Raw genomic sequence first — 20,175 nt, forward strand, 5'->3', positions numbered from 1 at the left:
AAGTTTTTTAATTAAAACTTGGTCTATATGAGACCACAAGTATGGACATAATAGAATATTTTACTAAGAAGCCAAAACCTTCATTTTCATCTTCATTTCCAAGTCCTTTAGCACAGTTGTACATTATTTGAATTATTAACAATGGAATGGGTTTTTTAAATGAAGTAAGAAGTCCTAGAAAATTGACAGTAATATAGATCTCAGAAATGATCTCTATGCCTTCTGTATGATACAGGATATAAACTATAGAGTGTGTAAGTAGCTGAAAAGATATATAATGCAAGCTGTTGTGAGCTCTATTTTCAAAGTTTGAAGCCAGTTAATGGGAAAGAGACACACTTTGTTTCTCTATATGACTCTATCATTGGTCTGTTCTCTATTTATTAAGGAATAGGGAATAATGAGGTGGAGGTGTTAACAGAAATCTTAAGCTAGGCTCAATTGGTAGTTATATATACCGTGGCTGAAAGTGTTTACTAGGTCTTCTTGAAAATGCTCATTTAAATACTGAGTGACAGACTTTGGAATTTGACTAGAGAATTTTAAAACTAAAAGCATATAAGTATATTTTCCAAGTCTGCATTAGGCTATCAAATTTATATATGTGGATACATAAAAAACTCAGCAAACTTCATTCCAGTTTTTAGACTTCTTGAATGCTAAACTACAGGAATATTCTCCTTTTGAAATACTATAAATAATGTCTTTTCCTCTAGGAAATGGCAGCAGTGTCAGCTTTTCTTCAGCCAGGAGCACCCAGGCCATACCCTGCACATTATATGGATACAGCAATCCAGACATACAGGGATATCTGCAAGTAGGTGACTAGACTATTTATGTGCTATCCATTTAGAGGTAAATTTGCCATTTATATTGTTATTATACATAACATGTTATTAGACATAAACATAAATTTGTTTTTTATGCTTTAAACTTAAGCTCCTAAATCAAGTTAATATAGTCATAGATAAGATGAGATGATCTTTTTTAAGAAGTCTTTTCTTTTTTAATGTATTTTTATTTATTTTATTATTATTATTATTTATTATTTTTGGCTGCATTGGGTGTTGCTGCACGCAGACTTTCTCTAGTTGCAGCAAGCAGGGGCTACTCTTCATTGCAGTGCTTGGGCTTCACAGTGCAGTGGCTTCTCTTGTTGAGGAGCACAGGCTCTAGGCACACGGGCTTCAGTAGTTGCAGCATGTGGGTCCAGTAGTTGTGGCTTGCAGGCTCTAGAGTGCAGGCTCAGTAGTTGTGCCACATGGGCTTAGTTGCTCCGTGGCATGTGGGATCTTCCTGGACCAGGGCTCAAACCCGTGTCTCCTGCATTGGCAGGCAGATTCTTAACCACTGTGCCACTAGGGAAGTCCAGATAAGATGATCTTTTAAAACTAGTGTTTTTACTATATTTTCCCTTCCTTTCCTATTTTGTTTGGATTTGTGGCTAGGAATTTTTTGTATGTACTGTTGAAGTTATTTGTTCTAATTGAGGGTAATTTGTATTTATTTTGGGGGCATCTCGAACTTTAACTACTGTTAAGCCAGGAGTTAGCTAGTTTGAATTTTCCGTATTAAATAGGCAAACACAGAGAGTTAAATAATGGTCCAGGAAAGAAAATGAGAAATGTTCTGTACACATAGTGAGTTCTGTTGAAACTCTATGGGGGTTAGAACTCACCATCTGTAAAGGGCACATGGACTGGTCCAGAGAAGTTTTCGTGGTATATTTGAGAAATAGACCTTGAAAGAAATGTGGTTGGGATTTGATAGCTATAAAGACATTTCAGGAATTGTGATTGGCAGGAATAATGTTTCAGATGCAGCATTACTGGTGAAAAGGAGTAGAGCCCTGGCTCGGTTAGGGAGTTTGTGTATGTGGAAAGGTGTTTTGAGAGAAATCAGCGTGGGGGGGGGGGGGAGCATGAACTCTCATTTGTTATTATTTTTAAGCTGTAGTTAAGATTAATGTCGTAGTAAATGGGGAGTTACTAAATATTTGAGTAGAGCCTTGACATAATAAAAGTTATTTTTAAGAAGGATTAATATGACTTTTCTATGTAGAATGAATGGGTTAGAAGACAGAGACACAAAAGCAGTTTTGTCTCCTATAATGTTGAAGTAGAAGTAGTGGTCATAGCGATGTGTTTACAACACAACACTGGTAATAATGATTAACATTTATTTAGTGCTCAGCATTTACTACTATGCTAGAGTAATTTACATGCTCATTTAATCTTTACAACAAGCCTATGAAATGGTGAATACTGTTATTATTCCATTTTACAGACAAGGAGATTGAAACTTGACTTTTTCTAAATACACACTTAACTGACATGCATTTACCTTGAAATCTTCTAAGTTACCATAATTGGTAAGGTTTATCATCAATTTAATAGATATTTTAGGATAAACTAGAAACACTACATTAGTTATACACATCAATTTTAAGAAGCTCCCTTGATCACAGAAATATTAAAATGTAAATAATTTTTTTCAGTACAGGAAATACAATAATACTTTTGCACGCCCTCTGTTTAGAATGCCAGGATCCACTTTTTAACTGATGCAGTCCTACTTATTCTTATAAATTTCTTTTATTAAGCTTTCCCTTCCCTCCTTTATCTTCCTGCATCATAATAAAAATCAGTTGTACTGTGTTCATTAGCTGTTTTGTGACAGCTTCGGCTTGTAGATAGGGACTGTCATAGAAGAAACACTTGAAACTTTAACACTTCCACTGCCTGACACAAATGACTTTCTAAAATATTGCTTTAATAAGCAAATTAATGAAGTCCTGGACTTGGTAGCCTTGTGACTTCATAACTGATCACATGGGGAAATAGGTGAGGATAAAAATAAAACAATTGTGTTTAAGATTTATAAAGTTCAGTTAAGAAAATTCTTTAAGAACTGAGCATATTTGAGCATACTGTAGTATGTGAGTAGGTGCTGGCAAAAAGTTGGTCTTTTGTGTTCATTAAAGCATTCTCAAATATTCATATATACCAACCCTCTTAAAAAAATCATGATTTGTAGAAAGTTTATGGCAGATCACTACAGTAATTTTGGAAGTAGTGAATTGTATTTTTAAAATATCACTGTTCAGAATGACCTCAAGTTAGTAATCTTTGGTTGTAATTTTAAGGTCAAGTGGTATGTTCGTATAAGGATTAGAAAGTAAAATGCGAAAAGCTTTGCTGCTATAGTTGACCCTTGAACGGGATGGATTTGAATTGTGCAGGTCCACTGTTTTGGTTTTTTTTGTTTTTTGGGTTTTTTTTGTTGTTGTTTTTGGCCACACTGTGCGGCATGAGAGATCTTAGTTCCCCAACCAGAGATTAGATCTGTTCCCCCTGCGGTGGAAGCATGGAATTGTAACCACTGGACCGCCAGGGAAGTCCCACGGGTCCACTTATACATGGATTTATTTCAAGAAATACATACTACAGTACTAAATGATCCAAGGTTGGTTGGCTGGGCGGCAGGGTGTGTGTGTGTGTGGGGGGGGTGGGGTCAGCATCCCTAACCCCTGCGTTGTTCAAGGGTCAACTGTATTTCTCAACAAAAGGATTCCATCTTGTGATTTCACAGTTAAAATATTTTCATTTATTTTTATTATTTTCAGGAGTAAATAATCCACTTCTAGATTTTTGGCAGTAGTAGTCCACAAGAAAAATCAACTGATTTTGTGTTTTTACAGAAAAGATTTTGTTCAGAAACAGTCAGGCAGCACTGGCTCCATGCTGTCTCCAGGTGAAATATCTCAATAGTATAACCAGAGACAAAATGCCTAATTATTCTTAAAAGTAGTCACTAAAATGAAACACATAGCCAGAGTTTGCCGTAAGGAAGGAAAAAGAGATCTGAGTGAAATGTTTATATTCCTTTATGTCTGAAAGCAAGTTTTGTTAACTAACTGCTGATTCAGAGATACCAGTTAGGTTCTAGCTTTTTTCATATAGGAAAAGTAACATTGTAATGTGTTCTTTTATTTACTTATTTATGTATTGGCTATATTGGGTCCTTATTGCTGCACATGGGCTTTCTCTAGTTGCGGTGAGTGGGGGCTACTCTTCGTTGTGGTGCAAGGGCTCCTCATTGTGGTGGCTTCTCCTGTTGTGGAGCATGGGCTCTAAGTGCATGGGCTTCAGTAGTTGTGGCACAGGGGCTCAATAGTTGTGGCTCATGGGCTCTAGAGCGCAGGCTCAATAGTTGTGGCGCACGGACTTAGTTGCTCTGCGGCATGTGGGATCTTCCTGGACCAGTGCTCAAACCCGTGTCCGTGCATTGGCAGGCGGATTCTTAACCACTGCACCACCTAGGAAGTCCTGTAATTTGTTCCTACTAGAAAATTATACAATGCTAAAAAGTTTTGATGAGTTATGAGAATTCTTTGAAGTTTTTTGGTTTTTTTTTAACCTTTTTTGGGAAGTGGAGAACAAGGACATGGATTTCTTTTTACTTGAAAACTAGAATTGGAAACTTTTGTTAAACACATGGTTACTATGATGTACTAAAATATTATTGTAGTGCTAATTATATTTTTCTTGCCTTTTTTTCTTTAGGAATATGGTATTGGCTGAAAGATGTGTATTGCTTAGTGCTGAAATCTTAAAAAGCCAAAGCAAATATTCAGAGGCTGCAGCTCTCCTAATACGGTTGACCAGTGAGGTACTAAAACTGTGTAGTATTTGTTTTAATTAGTATTGTTTCATATTTTTTTAAAGTGTTTTTTTTCTTGAGAGGGTATGTAGAACAAAATTAGAGGGGTATCTCTCTTTGGGAATTTATGACCTGGCTACTTTAGTAATTTGTTGAATTAATTTTAAATACAGTATTTTATAAACTGAATTTATTTTATTTACAGATTTTAACTCTGAATGATAGTTAACCACAAACATGCATTGTATGTTTTCTATGAATTAGGTTTTGACTTTTGTGTAACAATATTTGAAGCAACATGCATATACATCATTCCTTATATAAAATCAATACTTAAAGTAATTACTCAGGAATTTTTAATTTTGTTTTCATTCATATGAACTTGTTAAAAAATCATCTTAAGCATTTAAAAAAATCTATATCATGAATACTTCGAAAGGGAGAAAAAGAAATCCACTTATAGTTGCTGTTGAAAGTTTCCAACAGGCATTAAATTGCATTGACTATAGGCTTGTAAAGAATGGCAGTAATTCTTTGTAAGTATGATTAAAGACATGTTTTTCTAGATGAATGCTTAAGAACAGAAAAAACAAAATCAAACACCTTTGTTTGCCCCTTAAATATTAATGTACCTGAGGGTTTTAATACTTGGACCATTGTACTTTTTTACTTTGTATATGTTTTGGGTAATCTATTTTACAGTTACGATTTTTACTCTCAAATCTGTCTCCCGCCCTGACCTCTCCTTGAGCTTTAGATTTGAATGGCCAACTGCCTTTTTTGACTTATCTACTTGAGTGTTTCCAGTGCACCTTTGAGTCAACATATCAATAACAAAACTTCTACTTTCTTACCTTATAGATCTTGATCTTAAATTATAATCAGCCAGCTCCTTATTTGCTCAAGGCAGAAGCTACTAGAGATGTTCCTGTATTCTTCTATACTGTCAGTGACACGATCAAGGGATTTTTTTTTTTTAACTTCTTAAACATGTTTTCTTCTTATATCTTCACATATTTTACTTTCTCTTTTTAAAATCCCTCCTTATTACTGTGCTGGTTCATGTCCTTAATGTCCTTCTCTTGGACTTTGGCCCTTTTCCTTTTTCTTCACCTTAATTTAGTAATCCTGATATCAGTCATATCATTCAGATAGTTGTGTATAGTACCCAGGTTTATCTAAGTGTCTCTGTCCTGCCCTCTCATATATGCTGTGAGACCTGACTTGTCATATTATATTGGAAATTATATTTTAAGCTGTTAGCTTCTTGAGGATAGGGAACTGTGTTGCTTTCTACATTTTTATCCCTAGTGCCTAACACTGGGCTTGACACATGGTATATGATTTACAAATGTTTGTTGAATTGAACCATTAATTATTCTAAAAAGGTTTCTATAAGTTATAACTAAGTAGGCTAAGGGATGATTTTAAAAATATTTAATAAGTGGTATTGTATGGACGCTGACCAGTATGAACAGTTGTCAGACATAAACTATTTGGTAGAGCTGAATATATAGGCTCTTGAGTGTGTTGGTGTTCTGTATTAAATAATCTTAACTTGGATTTGAATATGTTGCTGTGTTTTTCAACCTAGGGATTATCAGTGAATGTAAAAGGAATTTATGGTTTAGGAGCTTGAAATAAAATTTCTTTAGAGCAAATTCTTCTGTCTGCATTGTAACATTATTTTCTTTCATTGTTCTTTTTCTTTCCAACTCTTTGTTTTTACCTTTCTTTTTTCAAACCTGGATGATTTTGTCATGAAATTCTAGGAAATTTATCATTGTCATTTACTGCTTTGGGGTGACAGATGGGGGTGAATGTGGTATATTTCCCCAGAAATTGCAATTTTCAGTGGCCTTTTCTACTATGCCTTTCAGATATTTCTTTGAGATAACTTGAAAGTAGAGACTGCTAGGCATAATATGTCTAAGATTATTAAATTTTAACTAATAGTTTGTATTTATTGTAATTTTGTTAACTAGAAAGGCTGTATAAAATGAAAAGTGTACTCATCCCGAGGGTAGGGAACTGAGTTACAGTGTCTTGACATTCATGAATTGTTTTTCCTAGATTTTTGTTAATACCATTATAGCAAAAGACAGCTATGAAGCCTGGATGAAAAGGTGCTATGATTTTATTTTTGGCACTGTAAGTTTATGGGAGAGTGGGTCTTGTTCTTGTGTTATGCCCTGGGATTTTCACCGTGGCAGAGCAGACCCAGCTGAATGATGAAACATGTCACATTTACCAGCACATAGGTAGTGTGTCTAAATGTGATGCTTAAAACATGATGCTTTTCCCCTCCTTGCGGTCTGTGTTTCAGTGTTGAACATTTATTCTGGTCATATAACCCTTTTTGTCTGTTACTCCATTTAAATACAATAAATCAGCTTATTAAGGATACAGTAATAGCAACAGTGTTTTTTAAGTTTCTCCAGTTTAGGAGGAACTGTTCCTGTGGTGAGTTGATCAGCTGCTAGCACTTCTGTTAATTTCACAACTATGCAAAGAAAAAACATCTTAGTGCGGTGCCATCCTTGAGATTTGGTTCAGTTAAATTTGTGCAACTGGTGCCTTTATCAACTGTTTTTATGGAAGTATTTATTGAAGCCTCTACCTCAAATGATTTTTTCCCCCAATGTTTATCTTCATATTTTAAGTTAGTGTTGCCTTTTCAGCTTATTTTATATCTTGGTTGTGGGCAGAGTTCACAGGCTGGAGTTCTTGTTGAAGTGGTGTCATGGGGATTTTTCCTTAGTTCCTTTTAGAGCATATACGATAGACTTGTCACAGCATGGATGTGAACTACCACTAAAGTAAAATTTTATTCTTCAACTCATTCAGAGCGTCTGCTTTCTGGATAAAACTATCACTTTGAGAAATTCTTCCATTTTTCTTCCATCAACACTGATGGCAGTTGCCATTCTTTTCAGGGCTGTTTTTTGGTTTCAAACGAATGTTTTTTTTCTGCTTCAGGTGTTAGTGTTAGACAGGAACTAAACAAAGAACAAAGCTGCAGTGAGATGTAAGTGCAGGGTGTTTAGCTCTGCAAACTGATTCTCAGAAAACAGCTTTACTGGATGCAGGAGGCAAATTTTGCTTCAGCTAAATTCAGCTGTGGACTTCCAGTTCTCTCTTGGTCAATCCAATTAAAGTTGAGAATGCTGAGAGTTTACTGTGCTGATTCTCATTTGAATTGTACATTGGAATCATTTACACACCATCAAAGATATCTAGGGTATATTCCTTATTTTAATCAGAATGTCCAGGATTGCTGCCCATGCGAGTTTTGCAGGTTAATAAAGCTTCATAGGCAATTAAAAAAATGTTTTTATGCTGTGTGTGTGCATGTATGTGTGTGCGTGGGTGTGTGCATGCTAGGAATAAACTTAAGAAATTTATAGGACTTAAAGTGACTCTATTGAGAAGCCTAAATAAAATTCCAAAAGAGAAGTAATTAGAGGGAAGCTACCTCTTCTAGTTATTAAAATGTGTTATAAGGCTTTAGAAATTAAAACTGTTTACAATGATAAGAGTAGACAGAGTAATGTAATAGAATGGGAATTTAAATACTACATATGATTAGCTGTCATTTTGTCATATTAGTGGGAAATGTAGGTTATTCACTGAATGGTTTGTGACATCCAACTAGCTGATTCCTGTTTTCTTCATTGCATGATAATATAATTATAGCTTGGTTAAGTTATAATATGAAAAATGAACAACCTGAAGAAAATGTGGGAGAGCATTTTTAAAAAAAATCTAGGAATGATAACACTCTTTCTTAGTTTGATGCAATATTTTGAAGCCATAAAAGCAAAGATAGTATGTTTGACTACTAAAGAATAGACTCTTTCATGTCAAAACTGGGAAATACTATTTGCAAATGTATGACAAAGGCCTAATATTGATTAAGTGTACAAAGGGCTCTTACAAACCAGATAATCACAACAACCTATTCACAAATGGGCATAAACAGGCAATTCGCAGTAAAAGTACAAAGACCCTTAAACATATGGAAGATGAACAGCCTTATTAAAGAAATGTATGTATCTTTTATGAAAACGATAAAATTATTAAAAAATGATTTTTGGCTGAGTAGAAAATGAACTCTTATTCTCTGATGGGAATTTTTACTACTCGTATGACTTTTGTTTGTACTAGTTTGGCTATGTCGATTGGAATTTGAAGTATGTGCGTAGCTTTCATTAACTCAGCGCTTATATTTCCAAAAACTTGTCTAATAAAAATATTTGTATAGCTACTCAAAAATCTTTTTGTAAAGATGTTTACTGAAGCATTTTTTGCAGTAATAAAAGTATGTGCCAATATTAAATCAGTCAATTGGAGACTTAATAAATTATGGTACACTTATGTAATGGAATACAGTGTGGCTTTAAAAGAAATAAGAGATGTAGATGTTTTGGAAGATGTCCATGATATAAACATGAAATGCAAGGTAATACCCTGTTTAATACCATTTATGTATAAGGAAGTATGAGTATTAAAAAAAACTGTTGTATTTAACATATAAGTACAAGGAGAGAGAGATGACACAAACCAGCACCATGTTGGTAACGGTAGTTACCTCTGGCAAATTGGATGAGGCAGGAGATGGGAAAGAAAGATACTCATTTTTTTTCTTCAAACATTTATTCTTTAAGGAAAAAAAAAGAGGCTGTATTTAACAATTTTTTAAGAAGAAAATGTTTTTCTAAAAAAATAAGTAAGGTCCCTAGCTTCCTCAAGTAATTCTGAGGCAAACCCTTGGTTAAGAACAGCTTGTTAATTGTGTATTCCTAATTTTCCCACTTACTAGCTTTTGGATGTAATTAACTAAGAAAATCATCTGGTCATTTAGTTTTTGTTATGAGGGGGTTGAAATAGATAATAATCTACCGTTTACTGAATGCTTTCTAGATTGTTTCCTCAGATCTGTTTCTGCTCTAATATAATTTTATGGTTGCTGCAGAGATAGTTACAGTAATCAATGGTCTATGAACACTTTTTGATGTAACTATAATTTGTTGAAATTATTGCATTTAAAGTCAATGTTTTCTGTTTTCAACTTTCCCTGGGGAAAATAATGGCAGCAGAACACATGGAAGGGCCTGGTAAGTTCAGCTTGAGAATAGCTGAGAAACTAGAGAAAGTTTGGTGAAAATGTTGTTGATGCTGGATCAGCAACCTCCAGTGCTTTCTCAGTTATTTGTAAAGTGATGATGGCTCTGTCAGCTGAAGGGTTGTCCTTATGGGTGAGGCTGTAAATGCAGTATGTGGTTTTTGTAGACTCTGTTGTAAGTCAGTTGAAGTGGAAACTAATTTGAGTTGTACCATTTACTAATGTACTAATAGTCGGTGATAATCTTTGAAGGGGAAGCCTTCTGGACTTTTTAATGAAAAGCAGTCATTTTAGCTCTTTTGAACTAGAGCAAAAACTGAGAATTCCTTTTAAGTACAGTAAAACTTTATAGAGGATAAAGTAGTAGATTAGATTATTTCATGATCTATACACATTCTGTTTTATCTTTCTTTTCTTCTTGGATGGATGGAAGTATGTTATTGTGTGTCACAGATCAGTTTCCAGAAGTTGTGTGAATATTTTTTTCTGTATTCCGTTTTCTGGTTTACCTTTAAATCAGTATACCTGTATTTAATTCCCAGTTTATATTCTTTTTTGCCATTTGAAAAGGGATGGCATTTCCTCACAGATTTACTACATGGTGCATATCATAACCAGGCATTTGACTCTATGAAAAGCAAAGGAAAATATTTCATGGTAGAGACTTTTTTTGAACTTTTTTAAAAACAAATTTAGCTTATTGGAAGAAAGAATCATCAAGGCTGGATTGTCTGTTGATCTCTGCCCTCAGATATTCCTAAGTTAAACATTGCATATGCTGTTTATTATTTTAAGAAAATAAATGTTTTTTCACTAATTATCTCTTTTAATTTTGTGAAATTAACCTTCTTTTTCTTTAACATTCAATAGGATTCTGATCTTCGAAGTGCACTTCTTTTGGAACAGGCGGCTCATTGCTTTATAAACATGAAGAGCCCCATGGTTAGAAAATATGCATTTCATATGATACTGGCAGGCCATCGATTTAGTAAAGCAGGGCAGGTGAGTGCATTTGCTTTTTTTGTTTGTTTTTCTTTAAGAACGTTTATTGAGATACAGTTGATATACAATAAACTGCATATATTTAAAGTGTACAATTTTGATATTTTTTTTCTTATTAGTAGTGTATATATGGCACTCCCAATCTCCCAATTCATCCTATCCCAACCCCCAGCACCCCCCCCCCACTTGGTGTCCATATGCTTGTTCTCTACATCTGTGTCTCTATTTCAGTGCATTTGCTTTAAAAAGAAAATAATTTATTTTAATTTTTATTTGTTATAATTTGTTTATTTTATAAATGTATGCTGTTTGTCAATTTTTTGATTTAAAATTCTAAAATTGCAGTTAAATTTTGTTCTGAGATAATGTGTTATATTGGTAAGAACATGAGATTTGGATTTAGACAAATCTGAGTTTAAATCTTGATCTTCTACTTGCAACTTGACTTTTTAAAGTTACGTCTTTGAGCCTCCATTTTTTTTAATCGATAAAGTTTGGAATTTTGCCCTGATTTTTGTGAGCTTAAACTAAATCATACATGTGAAGGCCAGATATACTGCACTTAAGGAATTTTATTCTTCTTAAAGGCAATTGAACCCTCCCTACTTCAACTCTGATCTTCTGTTGTCTCTCAGAGTGTCTTTTAATGGTATTTACTAAATGTTTAATGGGTAGAAATCTTCTGTCTCTTGTCCCTAGGAACATTTGGGTTGGAAAAGATCTTTATTAATTTAGAAAGATTCTCTGGCCCCCGTTGTGCTTTAAGCATTAGCTGGAGGGAGTGGTAATAGCAGTTGAGATATGGTGGTTTACTGTAAATATAGATAGAAGTGTGGGTTGAGTAATCATCTCTGTATTCCAGGGACTGTGCTAGGAGCTGAGCTTACACCCGTAAAACTAACATGGTCTTGTCTCTTAAGGAATTTTTTAATCTAGTCAGGGAATATGAGGATTTTTTTGAATTTAGTTAATATGGATTTTTATGAACATACATTTTTCGAAGTCTGCAATAACCAAAACATGCCAGTGTTGTAAATTATATGTTATTTCAAAGATACAAAGAAATAAAGGTGTTCAAATATTATTTTCAATTTCATGTAAGAATGCCATGATTTTTATTTATTTATTTATTTATTTATTTTTTATTTTGCCATGATTTTTAAAAACCAGTTTTTCAAGATTGGGTTCCTCCCTCTATTTTTGGAAACTGGCAAATTAGAAAATATGTGAACTGGCTTTATATTAAATACAAAACTGTAAAAATATTTAAAATTAAAAGTCTTTATAATAATTTGATATACTTTATGTATTAGAATTTCTCAGGTTCTGAAGTGGAAAAAAAAATAAAAAAGCTCTGATTTTTCACAGCCCTTTTTCCGTAGTGTAAACGCATCCAAAACATACTATCCCATTGTTTATCTTTGCTTAAAAGTGTTTATTCAAAAATCTACAAAATGTGTTAAGCATGTGGTTTTCTTTCCTTAGAAGGAAAATTATATGCCCCATTAAGAATGGTTCTGTATCTCCTGTTAAAAATAAGTCATCCTTTTCCCACATCTTTGTCCACTTTTGTGAATGGTTTCATTTGTGGTTATGATGGCATTGGATCTTGCATTTACCTTCTAAAAGTACAGGGCATGTTGCTTCTAGGAAATGGATAACAAGTTAAAGATGACTACATTGTGGTAGGTGGGGATACTTTTGCTATCTGGCCTAATAATCATCTTTAACTGTAGTTATCTTATGGAGTTAATGATTCCAAGGTAGTTTGCCATTTTGTGACCACTCTCTGTATACCTTGAACCTAAGGAATCACTTTATCAAATAGTAGAAACCTGAAAATATGACTGGTAATGAAGACCTATTGGAAAAGCAAATATATGTCCCATTGAAGTTGGTCAAGAACAGTATCTTCCTTGAAAGATAGGACACTCATAGAGCACATAATTCTGACTGATGTTTCCATAAAAAACAGGTGTGTGTGTTGGAAGGGATGAGTGAGGAGCATAGAGGAGATTATATATATAATAATGTCATTTCTCAGTGAGTTCATGCTGAATTGCTTATCTTGTCCCCGGAAATTTTTTTATACTTCAATTTTTTTCATTAAGCATATGAACATGTAAAAGGTATTTAAAAATAGAGAATTGACATTATAAGAGATTTTTACAGTAAAAAAAAAATAATTAAGAAAGTGCTGGAGAAGGTGTTTGTGTTTGTGCCCAGTATACCCTGGGCAGTTTTTCTATTCTTACTTCAAAAGGCAGACTTTAAATCCTTGTTACTTCTTAAATTTCTTTAGATGCTTTTCCAAGAGGTCCTAAAAAATGCACTTGAATGTGACACTTTTGGACACGTTTGTTTCTCTGTATCTCTCAGTGTTTAAGGTTGAGTATCTGTGTTCCTTTACTAAATGCAATATGGAAATTGAGTTTCTTGTTTTTTTAAAGAAACATCACTTAAACATTATTTTTGAAATAATCTCAAACTTATAAAAAATTACAAGTCCAGGTAAGAAATTTTTGTTTACCCAAGCCATTTGAGAGTTAAGTTGTCTACTTGGTACCCCAGTACCCCCCAGTACTTTAGGACATATTTTCTATTTCCTAGAAACAAAATTTTTTCTCCTGTATTACCATAAAACAACAATGAAAATCAAGAACTTAGTACTAATACAGTACCACTATCTAATCCTTAGACCCCATTCAGGTTTTGATAGTTGCCCGCTAAGTGTCCTTTGTAGTTAAGGATCCTGTTCAGAAGGATACTTTGACATTTATGATGTTGACACTTCTGACAATTATAGGCCAGTTATTTTGTAGAATGTCCCTCAGTTTCGGCTTATCTGATGTTTCCTCATCCTGAGATTCAACTCGGGTATCATTGTAGGAATATCACAAAAGAGAATCTGTGTTCTTCTTATTGCATGCTATCAAGTGGCAGATGATTTTGATTTGCTTTCATTATCTCTTTATCAAGAAAACATTTCCTAAAAAAATGAACAATTCTGGTTAAACATAGTACAGAATTTGCAAATCTACCCTGGAGAGGGGAGTGGGTGTAAGAATTCACTCTGAAGCAAAAGGTTTAGTGGAGAGGAGCCTTTTTCTTGGTACCAAATCTCGTTTTTAGAATGGAGGTTGTTTGCGTTCAGAGGGTGGCAGTGATGTGTAATTATAGCCAAGTATCTGGCGATCCCAATCTCCCAATTCATCCTACCCCGGGATGGCCATATGTACGTTAATATGTGTAAAATAGATGACTAATAAGAAAAAAAATATCAAATTGTATACTTAAATATATGCAGTTTGTTGTATATCAATTATATCTCAATAAAACTCTTATTAAAAGGAAAAGAAAAAGCCAAGTATCTGCTCATGGGTGTGGCAGGATGCAGCAGTGGGCAGAAGAAAAGAATGCCAAACTCCATCACTACCAAACAAGCAAGACCAACAAATATTTGTACACACATATACCATATACTCATACATATGCAGTATTAGCACACACATTACTGTTCAGCCCAGTGCAGTGGTATAGAGAGCTGACCATAACAAGATTTAGGCTTCACAAGATAGCTCACTGCTACAAGCTAACAAGTCTAACTGATCCATGCCTCCATGTGCTACTGCTTTGGAAACTCCTAGATGATTTTTCATGAAATCACTATTATCACTGGCTCCTCAGACTTCTTGCCCTTGGACAGAGCAGCTGCTTGTCTGCCTGAGGACCTCTTGGTTTTTAGCAAAAGGGTTTTTGTTAATGTTAATTTCATTTTCCTCATCTTCCCGGTCTCTGTTAGAGGAAGAACTAATACCAGGTAGTTGATATTGTGTGTGCGTGTGTATATTTTTTCCAGTTCAGAGAAATTTGGATTGTAATGCTTTGTTTTGTATATTTTCTTACAGAAAAAACATGCTTTGCGCTGCTATTGTCAAGCCATGCAAGTTTACAAAGGAAAAGGCTGGTCTCTTGCAGAGGATCACATTAACTTCACCATTGGGCGTCAGTCCTATACTCTTAGGCAACTGGACAATGCTGTCTCTGCTTTTAGACATATTTTAATCAATGAAAGTAAACAATCTGCTGCTCAGCAAGGGGCCTTCCTCAGAGAATATCTTTATGTTTACAAGGTGAACACTTATTTTCAGGAGTGGATATTTGTCATTATTTTCAGCAAAACGCATATTCAGTACTACCTAGTAGGAGTCCTATAAGTGGTTTTATTAGAGTATATATAATTATCTGTCTTAATAAAGTGTGGCAGGCTAGGCATTTTGGTCATAACTCTGAGTTGCGTTGTTCTTCCACAGTTCTCATAAAAGAGAATTTTAATATTCAAGTAAACATTTGATTTGTGTCTGTACTTGAAATCTTACAAAAATAGAAGATGCCATGAGCTTTTGGACTGCTTCTTCATTATGTATTTTTGAATTATAACTGGTTTTGTAGTATATTGGATTATCTCCCCATTCTTTGAAAAAGTACATTCCTCTCTTTGCTATGAAAGATGAGGAGGTATGGATCTCTGAGAGGTAGACAGATTACTTTGACGTAATGCAGAAAAATTAATGTGAAGAAAAAACATTTCACTGAGACAGGAGAATAGTAAATTTAAAGCATTGTCTTATGAAAAAAATGGAAAGTTATAATTTTTTCCTCAAGGCCCATGAATAGTAAATATTTATGTGTCCTGCAATATATAATTACCCTTTTATACTTTATTAATTTGAAATCTTAGGGGTAAGAATTTTGACAGATAGGATGCTATAATGAATCCAGGTAAAATACATACAAAAATAATATTTGGAGGTGTAACACCAGAGAGAACCAACTAGCTGAGTAACCTTAGGGAGATTCTCTTGGACAGAATAAATGATACCTAAGGTTCTTCCCAGTTATAAAATTTTATGACTATTTATATATTAAGTAAAACTAGTAATTAATATTCTTACTTAACATGTTTTTAGTACCTTGTATATTAAAAAATGAGGGAGCACATTTTGAAGATAATGAAGTTTTCTCAAAAACTGTTATTTTGTATTTTTTCCTAGAATGTAAGTCAGCTATCACCAGATGGTCCTTTACCGCAGCTTCCTTTACCATATATTAACAGTTCAGCAACACGGGTTTTCTTTGGCCACGACAGACGACCAGCAGATGGTTAGTAAAGTTTAATTTGGCTTTGTTACCTAGTGACTTTTAAAAAAAAGTTTTTTCATCTTTTCCATTTAAAAAATAATGTGTAGTTGTTCAAGAGTATTTGAAAATAATCATACCATATCATCTATCATCCTGCCACCTGAACTATTACTTCAGTGTTTTTCCTTCCAGCCTTAAAAACTAAAAACAGTAACAACAAAATAGCTGTACTTACAATGACTTTTCTCACATAATATAAAGAATTCTCATGTTATTACATAATCTGGGTAAGCATTTTTAATGGCCCTAAGATATTCCATTCAGTACATATAAAGTATTTTTAACTTATGCTTGTTATATAGATTGTTTTCATCTTTTTGCTTATGTAAAATCTAAGTTGTAATGGACATCTTTGTGGATAAAATTTGTCTTAACATTTTATTGTGGGAAATTTCAAATGTACACAGATTCAGTGAACAGTTGCCAGTATCATGCTGTTCTTGTTGTAAGACTTTTTAAAAATATAGGATTATTTCCTTAGTATTAAGCCTTAGAATGGCAGTCCTGGGCCAAAAGTATAAGTATATTCAGTCTTTACACATGTTAAAGTAAACTTTGTAATTCTGAGCCTTTTTAATTGGAGCTTAAGGACGTCTGCTGTATCTGTAATAGGTATTTTTTAATAAAATTTGGGATCATATAACAAAGTCGACATTTGTTAAATTTTGGTATACTAGTGTTATTCTCCATGCATTGTTCATGTTTGAAGTATTTCATATAAAATTGTGGACGACTAGGAAAATGTATTCTTTCAGAGTAGGAAGGGATAAAGCATTGATATAAGTTAAGTTCCAATTAGGCTACAATTACTAAGAGGAAATTTTTCTCTCAGGTAATTGGAAATAGGCAAGAATGGTATATGTGTTTATTTGAATACCTTAGCTTTTTATTTAAAATATATTTCATTTGAAGACAGGTGTTAATATGTGTATTTAACAGTGACACTTTTTTCTTTTTTTTTTTTTTAAGGTGAAAAGCAAGCAGCTACTCATGTAAGTCTTGATCAAGAATATGACTCTGAATCCTCTCAGCAGTGGCGAGAACTTGAGGAACAAGTTGTGTCTGTGGTTAACAGAGGAGTACTTCCATCCAGCTTCTACCCCACGCAATACTGTTTGAACAGTTATTCAGATAACTCAAGATTTCCGCTTGCAGTTGTGGAAGGTGATATACCTGAATTTCTGTTCATGGTTTTTTATTTGTTTTGCTTACAGCATTTTCAAGATAATTTTTTACATGCCAAATATGACTAGAAGCTGGGGGTGCAAAAGTAAATTGAATACTCATAATTTAGTGAGCCATGTTTATAAAACCAAGCAGTGGGGGCTTTAATACAGAAATATGCAATGTGCTTTTGGAATATAGAAGACAGAATGGCATTCTTTGGTACAGAGAAATTGGGGAAGTCTTCTAGAGAAGATAATTTTAAAATTGGATCCTGAATAAATGGACATTTAGAAGGTGATAAAGGGCAGTCTAGGGAGAAATGCAGAGCTGTGAAAGCAAGGTGTGTTCAGAGAATTGAAGCATAGAGTGATATGTGGGGTTTATTAAAGTTATTAATTTAGGCCTTTCTTTTATAGAGCCCATAACAGTGGAAGTGGCTTTTAGAAACCCTTTGAAAGTTCCACTTTTGTTGACTGATTTGTCATTGCTGTGGAAGTTTCAACCTAAAGATGTCAGTGGAAAGGATGATGAAGAAGTTAAAGAACTAGTAAGTTGTTAAAAGGTATTTGTAATAAGCATGTTTCAGTAATAGTCTAACAGATGCTGTAGTAGCATTTTAAGTTCTTTCTGTTCAGTGAGCTGAAGTTATTCTTTTTTATGCTTATTTTCCCTAGTTGCAAAAAGTATGATATATGCTTATTGTTGAAAATTGAGAGTACAGAAGAAGATAAGGATAGGAGTAAAACTGTTCTGTCTTCTCAGTATTTATTTCTTCTAGTATTTTGAGATATAACTGACATACAGCATTGTATAAGTTAAGGTGTACAACATACCTCAAGGAATGGTTATCACAGTAAGTTTACTGAGCCTCTGTCATCTTATATAGATACAAAATTAAAGAAATAGAAAAAAAAATTTTCCTTGTGATGAGAACACTTAGGATTTTCTCTCAACAAGTTTCTTATGTAATATACAGCAGTGTTAGTTATATTTATTATGCTGTACCTTACGTGTTTTTAAAAAATTTTATTTATTTATTTATTGGTTGCGTTGGGTCTCCATTGCTGCGTGCGGATTTTCTCTATTCTCGGCCAGCGGGGGCTACTCTTCGTTGTGGTACGCAGGATTCTCATTACTGTGGCTTCTCTTGTTGCAGAGCATGGGCTCTAGGCACGCTGGCTTCAGTAGTTGTGGCACGTGGGCTCAGTAGTTCTGGCACACGGGCTTAATTGCTCTGCAGCATGTGGGATCTTCCCAGACCAGAGATCAAACCTGTGTCCCCTGTATTGGCAGGCGGATTCTTAACCACTGTGCCACCAGGGAAGCCAGATGACCTTGTTGTACCTTACGTTTCTAGTATCTTATCTTACATCTGGAAGTTTGTGGCTTTTGACTTCTTTCATCCAGTTCCCCTTCTCCTCTCTCCCTGCCTCTGATAACCACAAATCCAATCTCTTTTTCTGTGAGTTCATTTGTTTTTTTGTTTTTGAAGTATAGTTGACCTACAACACTGTGTTAGTTCCTGATACACAACAAAGTGATTTGCTCTTTGATGTATATTTCAAAATGATCACCATGATAAGTCTAGTTGTCATCTGTCACCATACAAAGATGTTACAGAGTTGTTGACCACATTTCCCACATTATACATTTCTTGTGACTCATCTCCTTTGCAGCTGGAAGTCTGTACACCTTAATCTCCCTCGCCTGTTTCTTCCCCACCCCCACCACCCCCAGCAATTATCTGTTTGTTCTCTGTGTCTATAACTGTTTCTGTTTTGTTATGTTTGTTCATTTGTTTTGTTTCTTAGATTCCACTGCCTTCTCAGTATTTAGAAATAACTACTTTAACACTTATTGTATGTCTTTTTAATCATTTCCATTTGTATGTTTTTTCCTCATATAAGGGATTCTCATATTATGTATATTGCCTTTTTCATTCTGTTTATTTATATGCATATTTTGGTATTAAATATATTAATATTTCATTTTTGCATAATATTCCATAACATGAATGATCTGTAAGCTGTTCTACTGTCTCTCCATTGATAGTAGTTTTGGAAGTTTTCATTTGTTTACTATCATAATAAGTCATTGGTGAAAATTTGGGTACATAGTTTTTTATCCTGATTACTTATGTAGGAAAAATTCCTAGGCATGAAGTTAGAATATTTTAGGGAATAAATATTTTAATACTCTTGGTTTCCCAAAAGGTCATACCAACAAACTTTGCATCAGCAGCGTATGGGGTTGGGTATCTCATCTTTGAAAGATTAAGTATTCTTACTTATTTTAAAAAAAACTCAATTTTATAGGTAACAAAAATGCCATCTTAGTATTTTATTTTCCATCTTATTGATTTCTAGTGAAGTTAAAGTTCTTGTATTTGTATTTCTTCTTTTGTGAATTGTCATAACTTTTATTTATATTTATCTTTTTCTTATGTATGTATGTAATGATTTCTTTATATATTTAAGATAGTTACTTTTGAGGCAAGAAATTTTGTTAGCCAGCTGATTGTAACAGAAATAACTTGAGCAAATACATTTTTTTTACTTATTTGTTATTCACCAACATCTATTATGTAACTTTTACTTTTTCATACTACTTTGCTGTATGCTTTAATAATGTGGTAAAAATTATTTTTAAAATGGGAAATATCCCATTATTTTGGTGATGCTTTATAAAGGGAGAACTTGAAAGATGTCTGTTATACTAACTGTAAATTATTTGAACTATTTCTCTTGAAGTGTTTACATTTTTTTAAAGATTGTCTTATTAAGTCTTGCTGCTTAAATTCATTGAAGACATTTTGTGATCATTTATACTCATTGTGAAGTTTTGAAAGATTGAGGTTTCCCAGGCTCTGTTCTGACTTGAATTTTGCAACCTCAGTAGTTTTTCTGATGTTTTTTGGATGCCTGGAATACAAATTAGAAGAGTATAAATTGTTCGCTCTTAGAAAAGTTTTTTTAAAAGATCTATTAGTTTTTTAAGTATGTGAGTATGTTCAAGAT

The 20,175-nt window shown here is 33.8% G+C and overlaps 1 protein-coding gene across 7 annotated transcripts in view; it reads left to right on the forward strand.

The window, feature by feature from the left end:
• TRAPPC8 (trafficking protein particle complex subunit 8) overlaps nt 1-20,175 on the forward strand; it is an 81,550-nt gene that overhangs the window by 29,399 nt on the left and 31,976 nt on the right. For all 7 annotated transcript variants that reach the window (XM_057698425.1, XM_057698421.1, XM_057698423.1 and 4 more), the window contains 7 exons: nt 717-817; nt 4,566-4,671; nt 10,658-10,789; nt 14,698-14,922; nt 15,844-15,952; nt 16,961-17,155; nt 17,575-17,705. In XM_057698425.1, coding sequence (XP_057554408.1) covers nt 717-817; nt 4,566-4,671; nt 10,658-10,789; nt 14,698-14,922; nt 15,844-15,952; nt 16,961-17,155; nt 17,575-17,705 — 999 coding nt within the window. The remainder of the gene's footprint in view (nt 1-716; nt 818-4,565; nt 4,672-10,657; nt 10,790-14,697; nt 14,923-15,843; nt 15,953-16,960; nt 17,156-17,574; nt 17,706-20,175) is intronic.

The sequence above is a fragment of the Hippopotamus amphibius genome, chromosome 11, assembly GCF_030028045.1.
Source record: "Hippopotamus amphibius kiboko isolate mHipAmp2 chromosome 11, mHipAmp2.hap2, whole genome shotgun sequence".
In the NCBI taxonomy this organism is placed as follows: Eukaryota; Metazoa; Chordata; class Mammalia; order Artiodactyla; family Hippopotamidae; genus Hippopotamus; species Hippopotamus amphibius.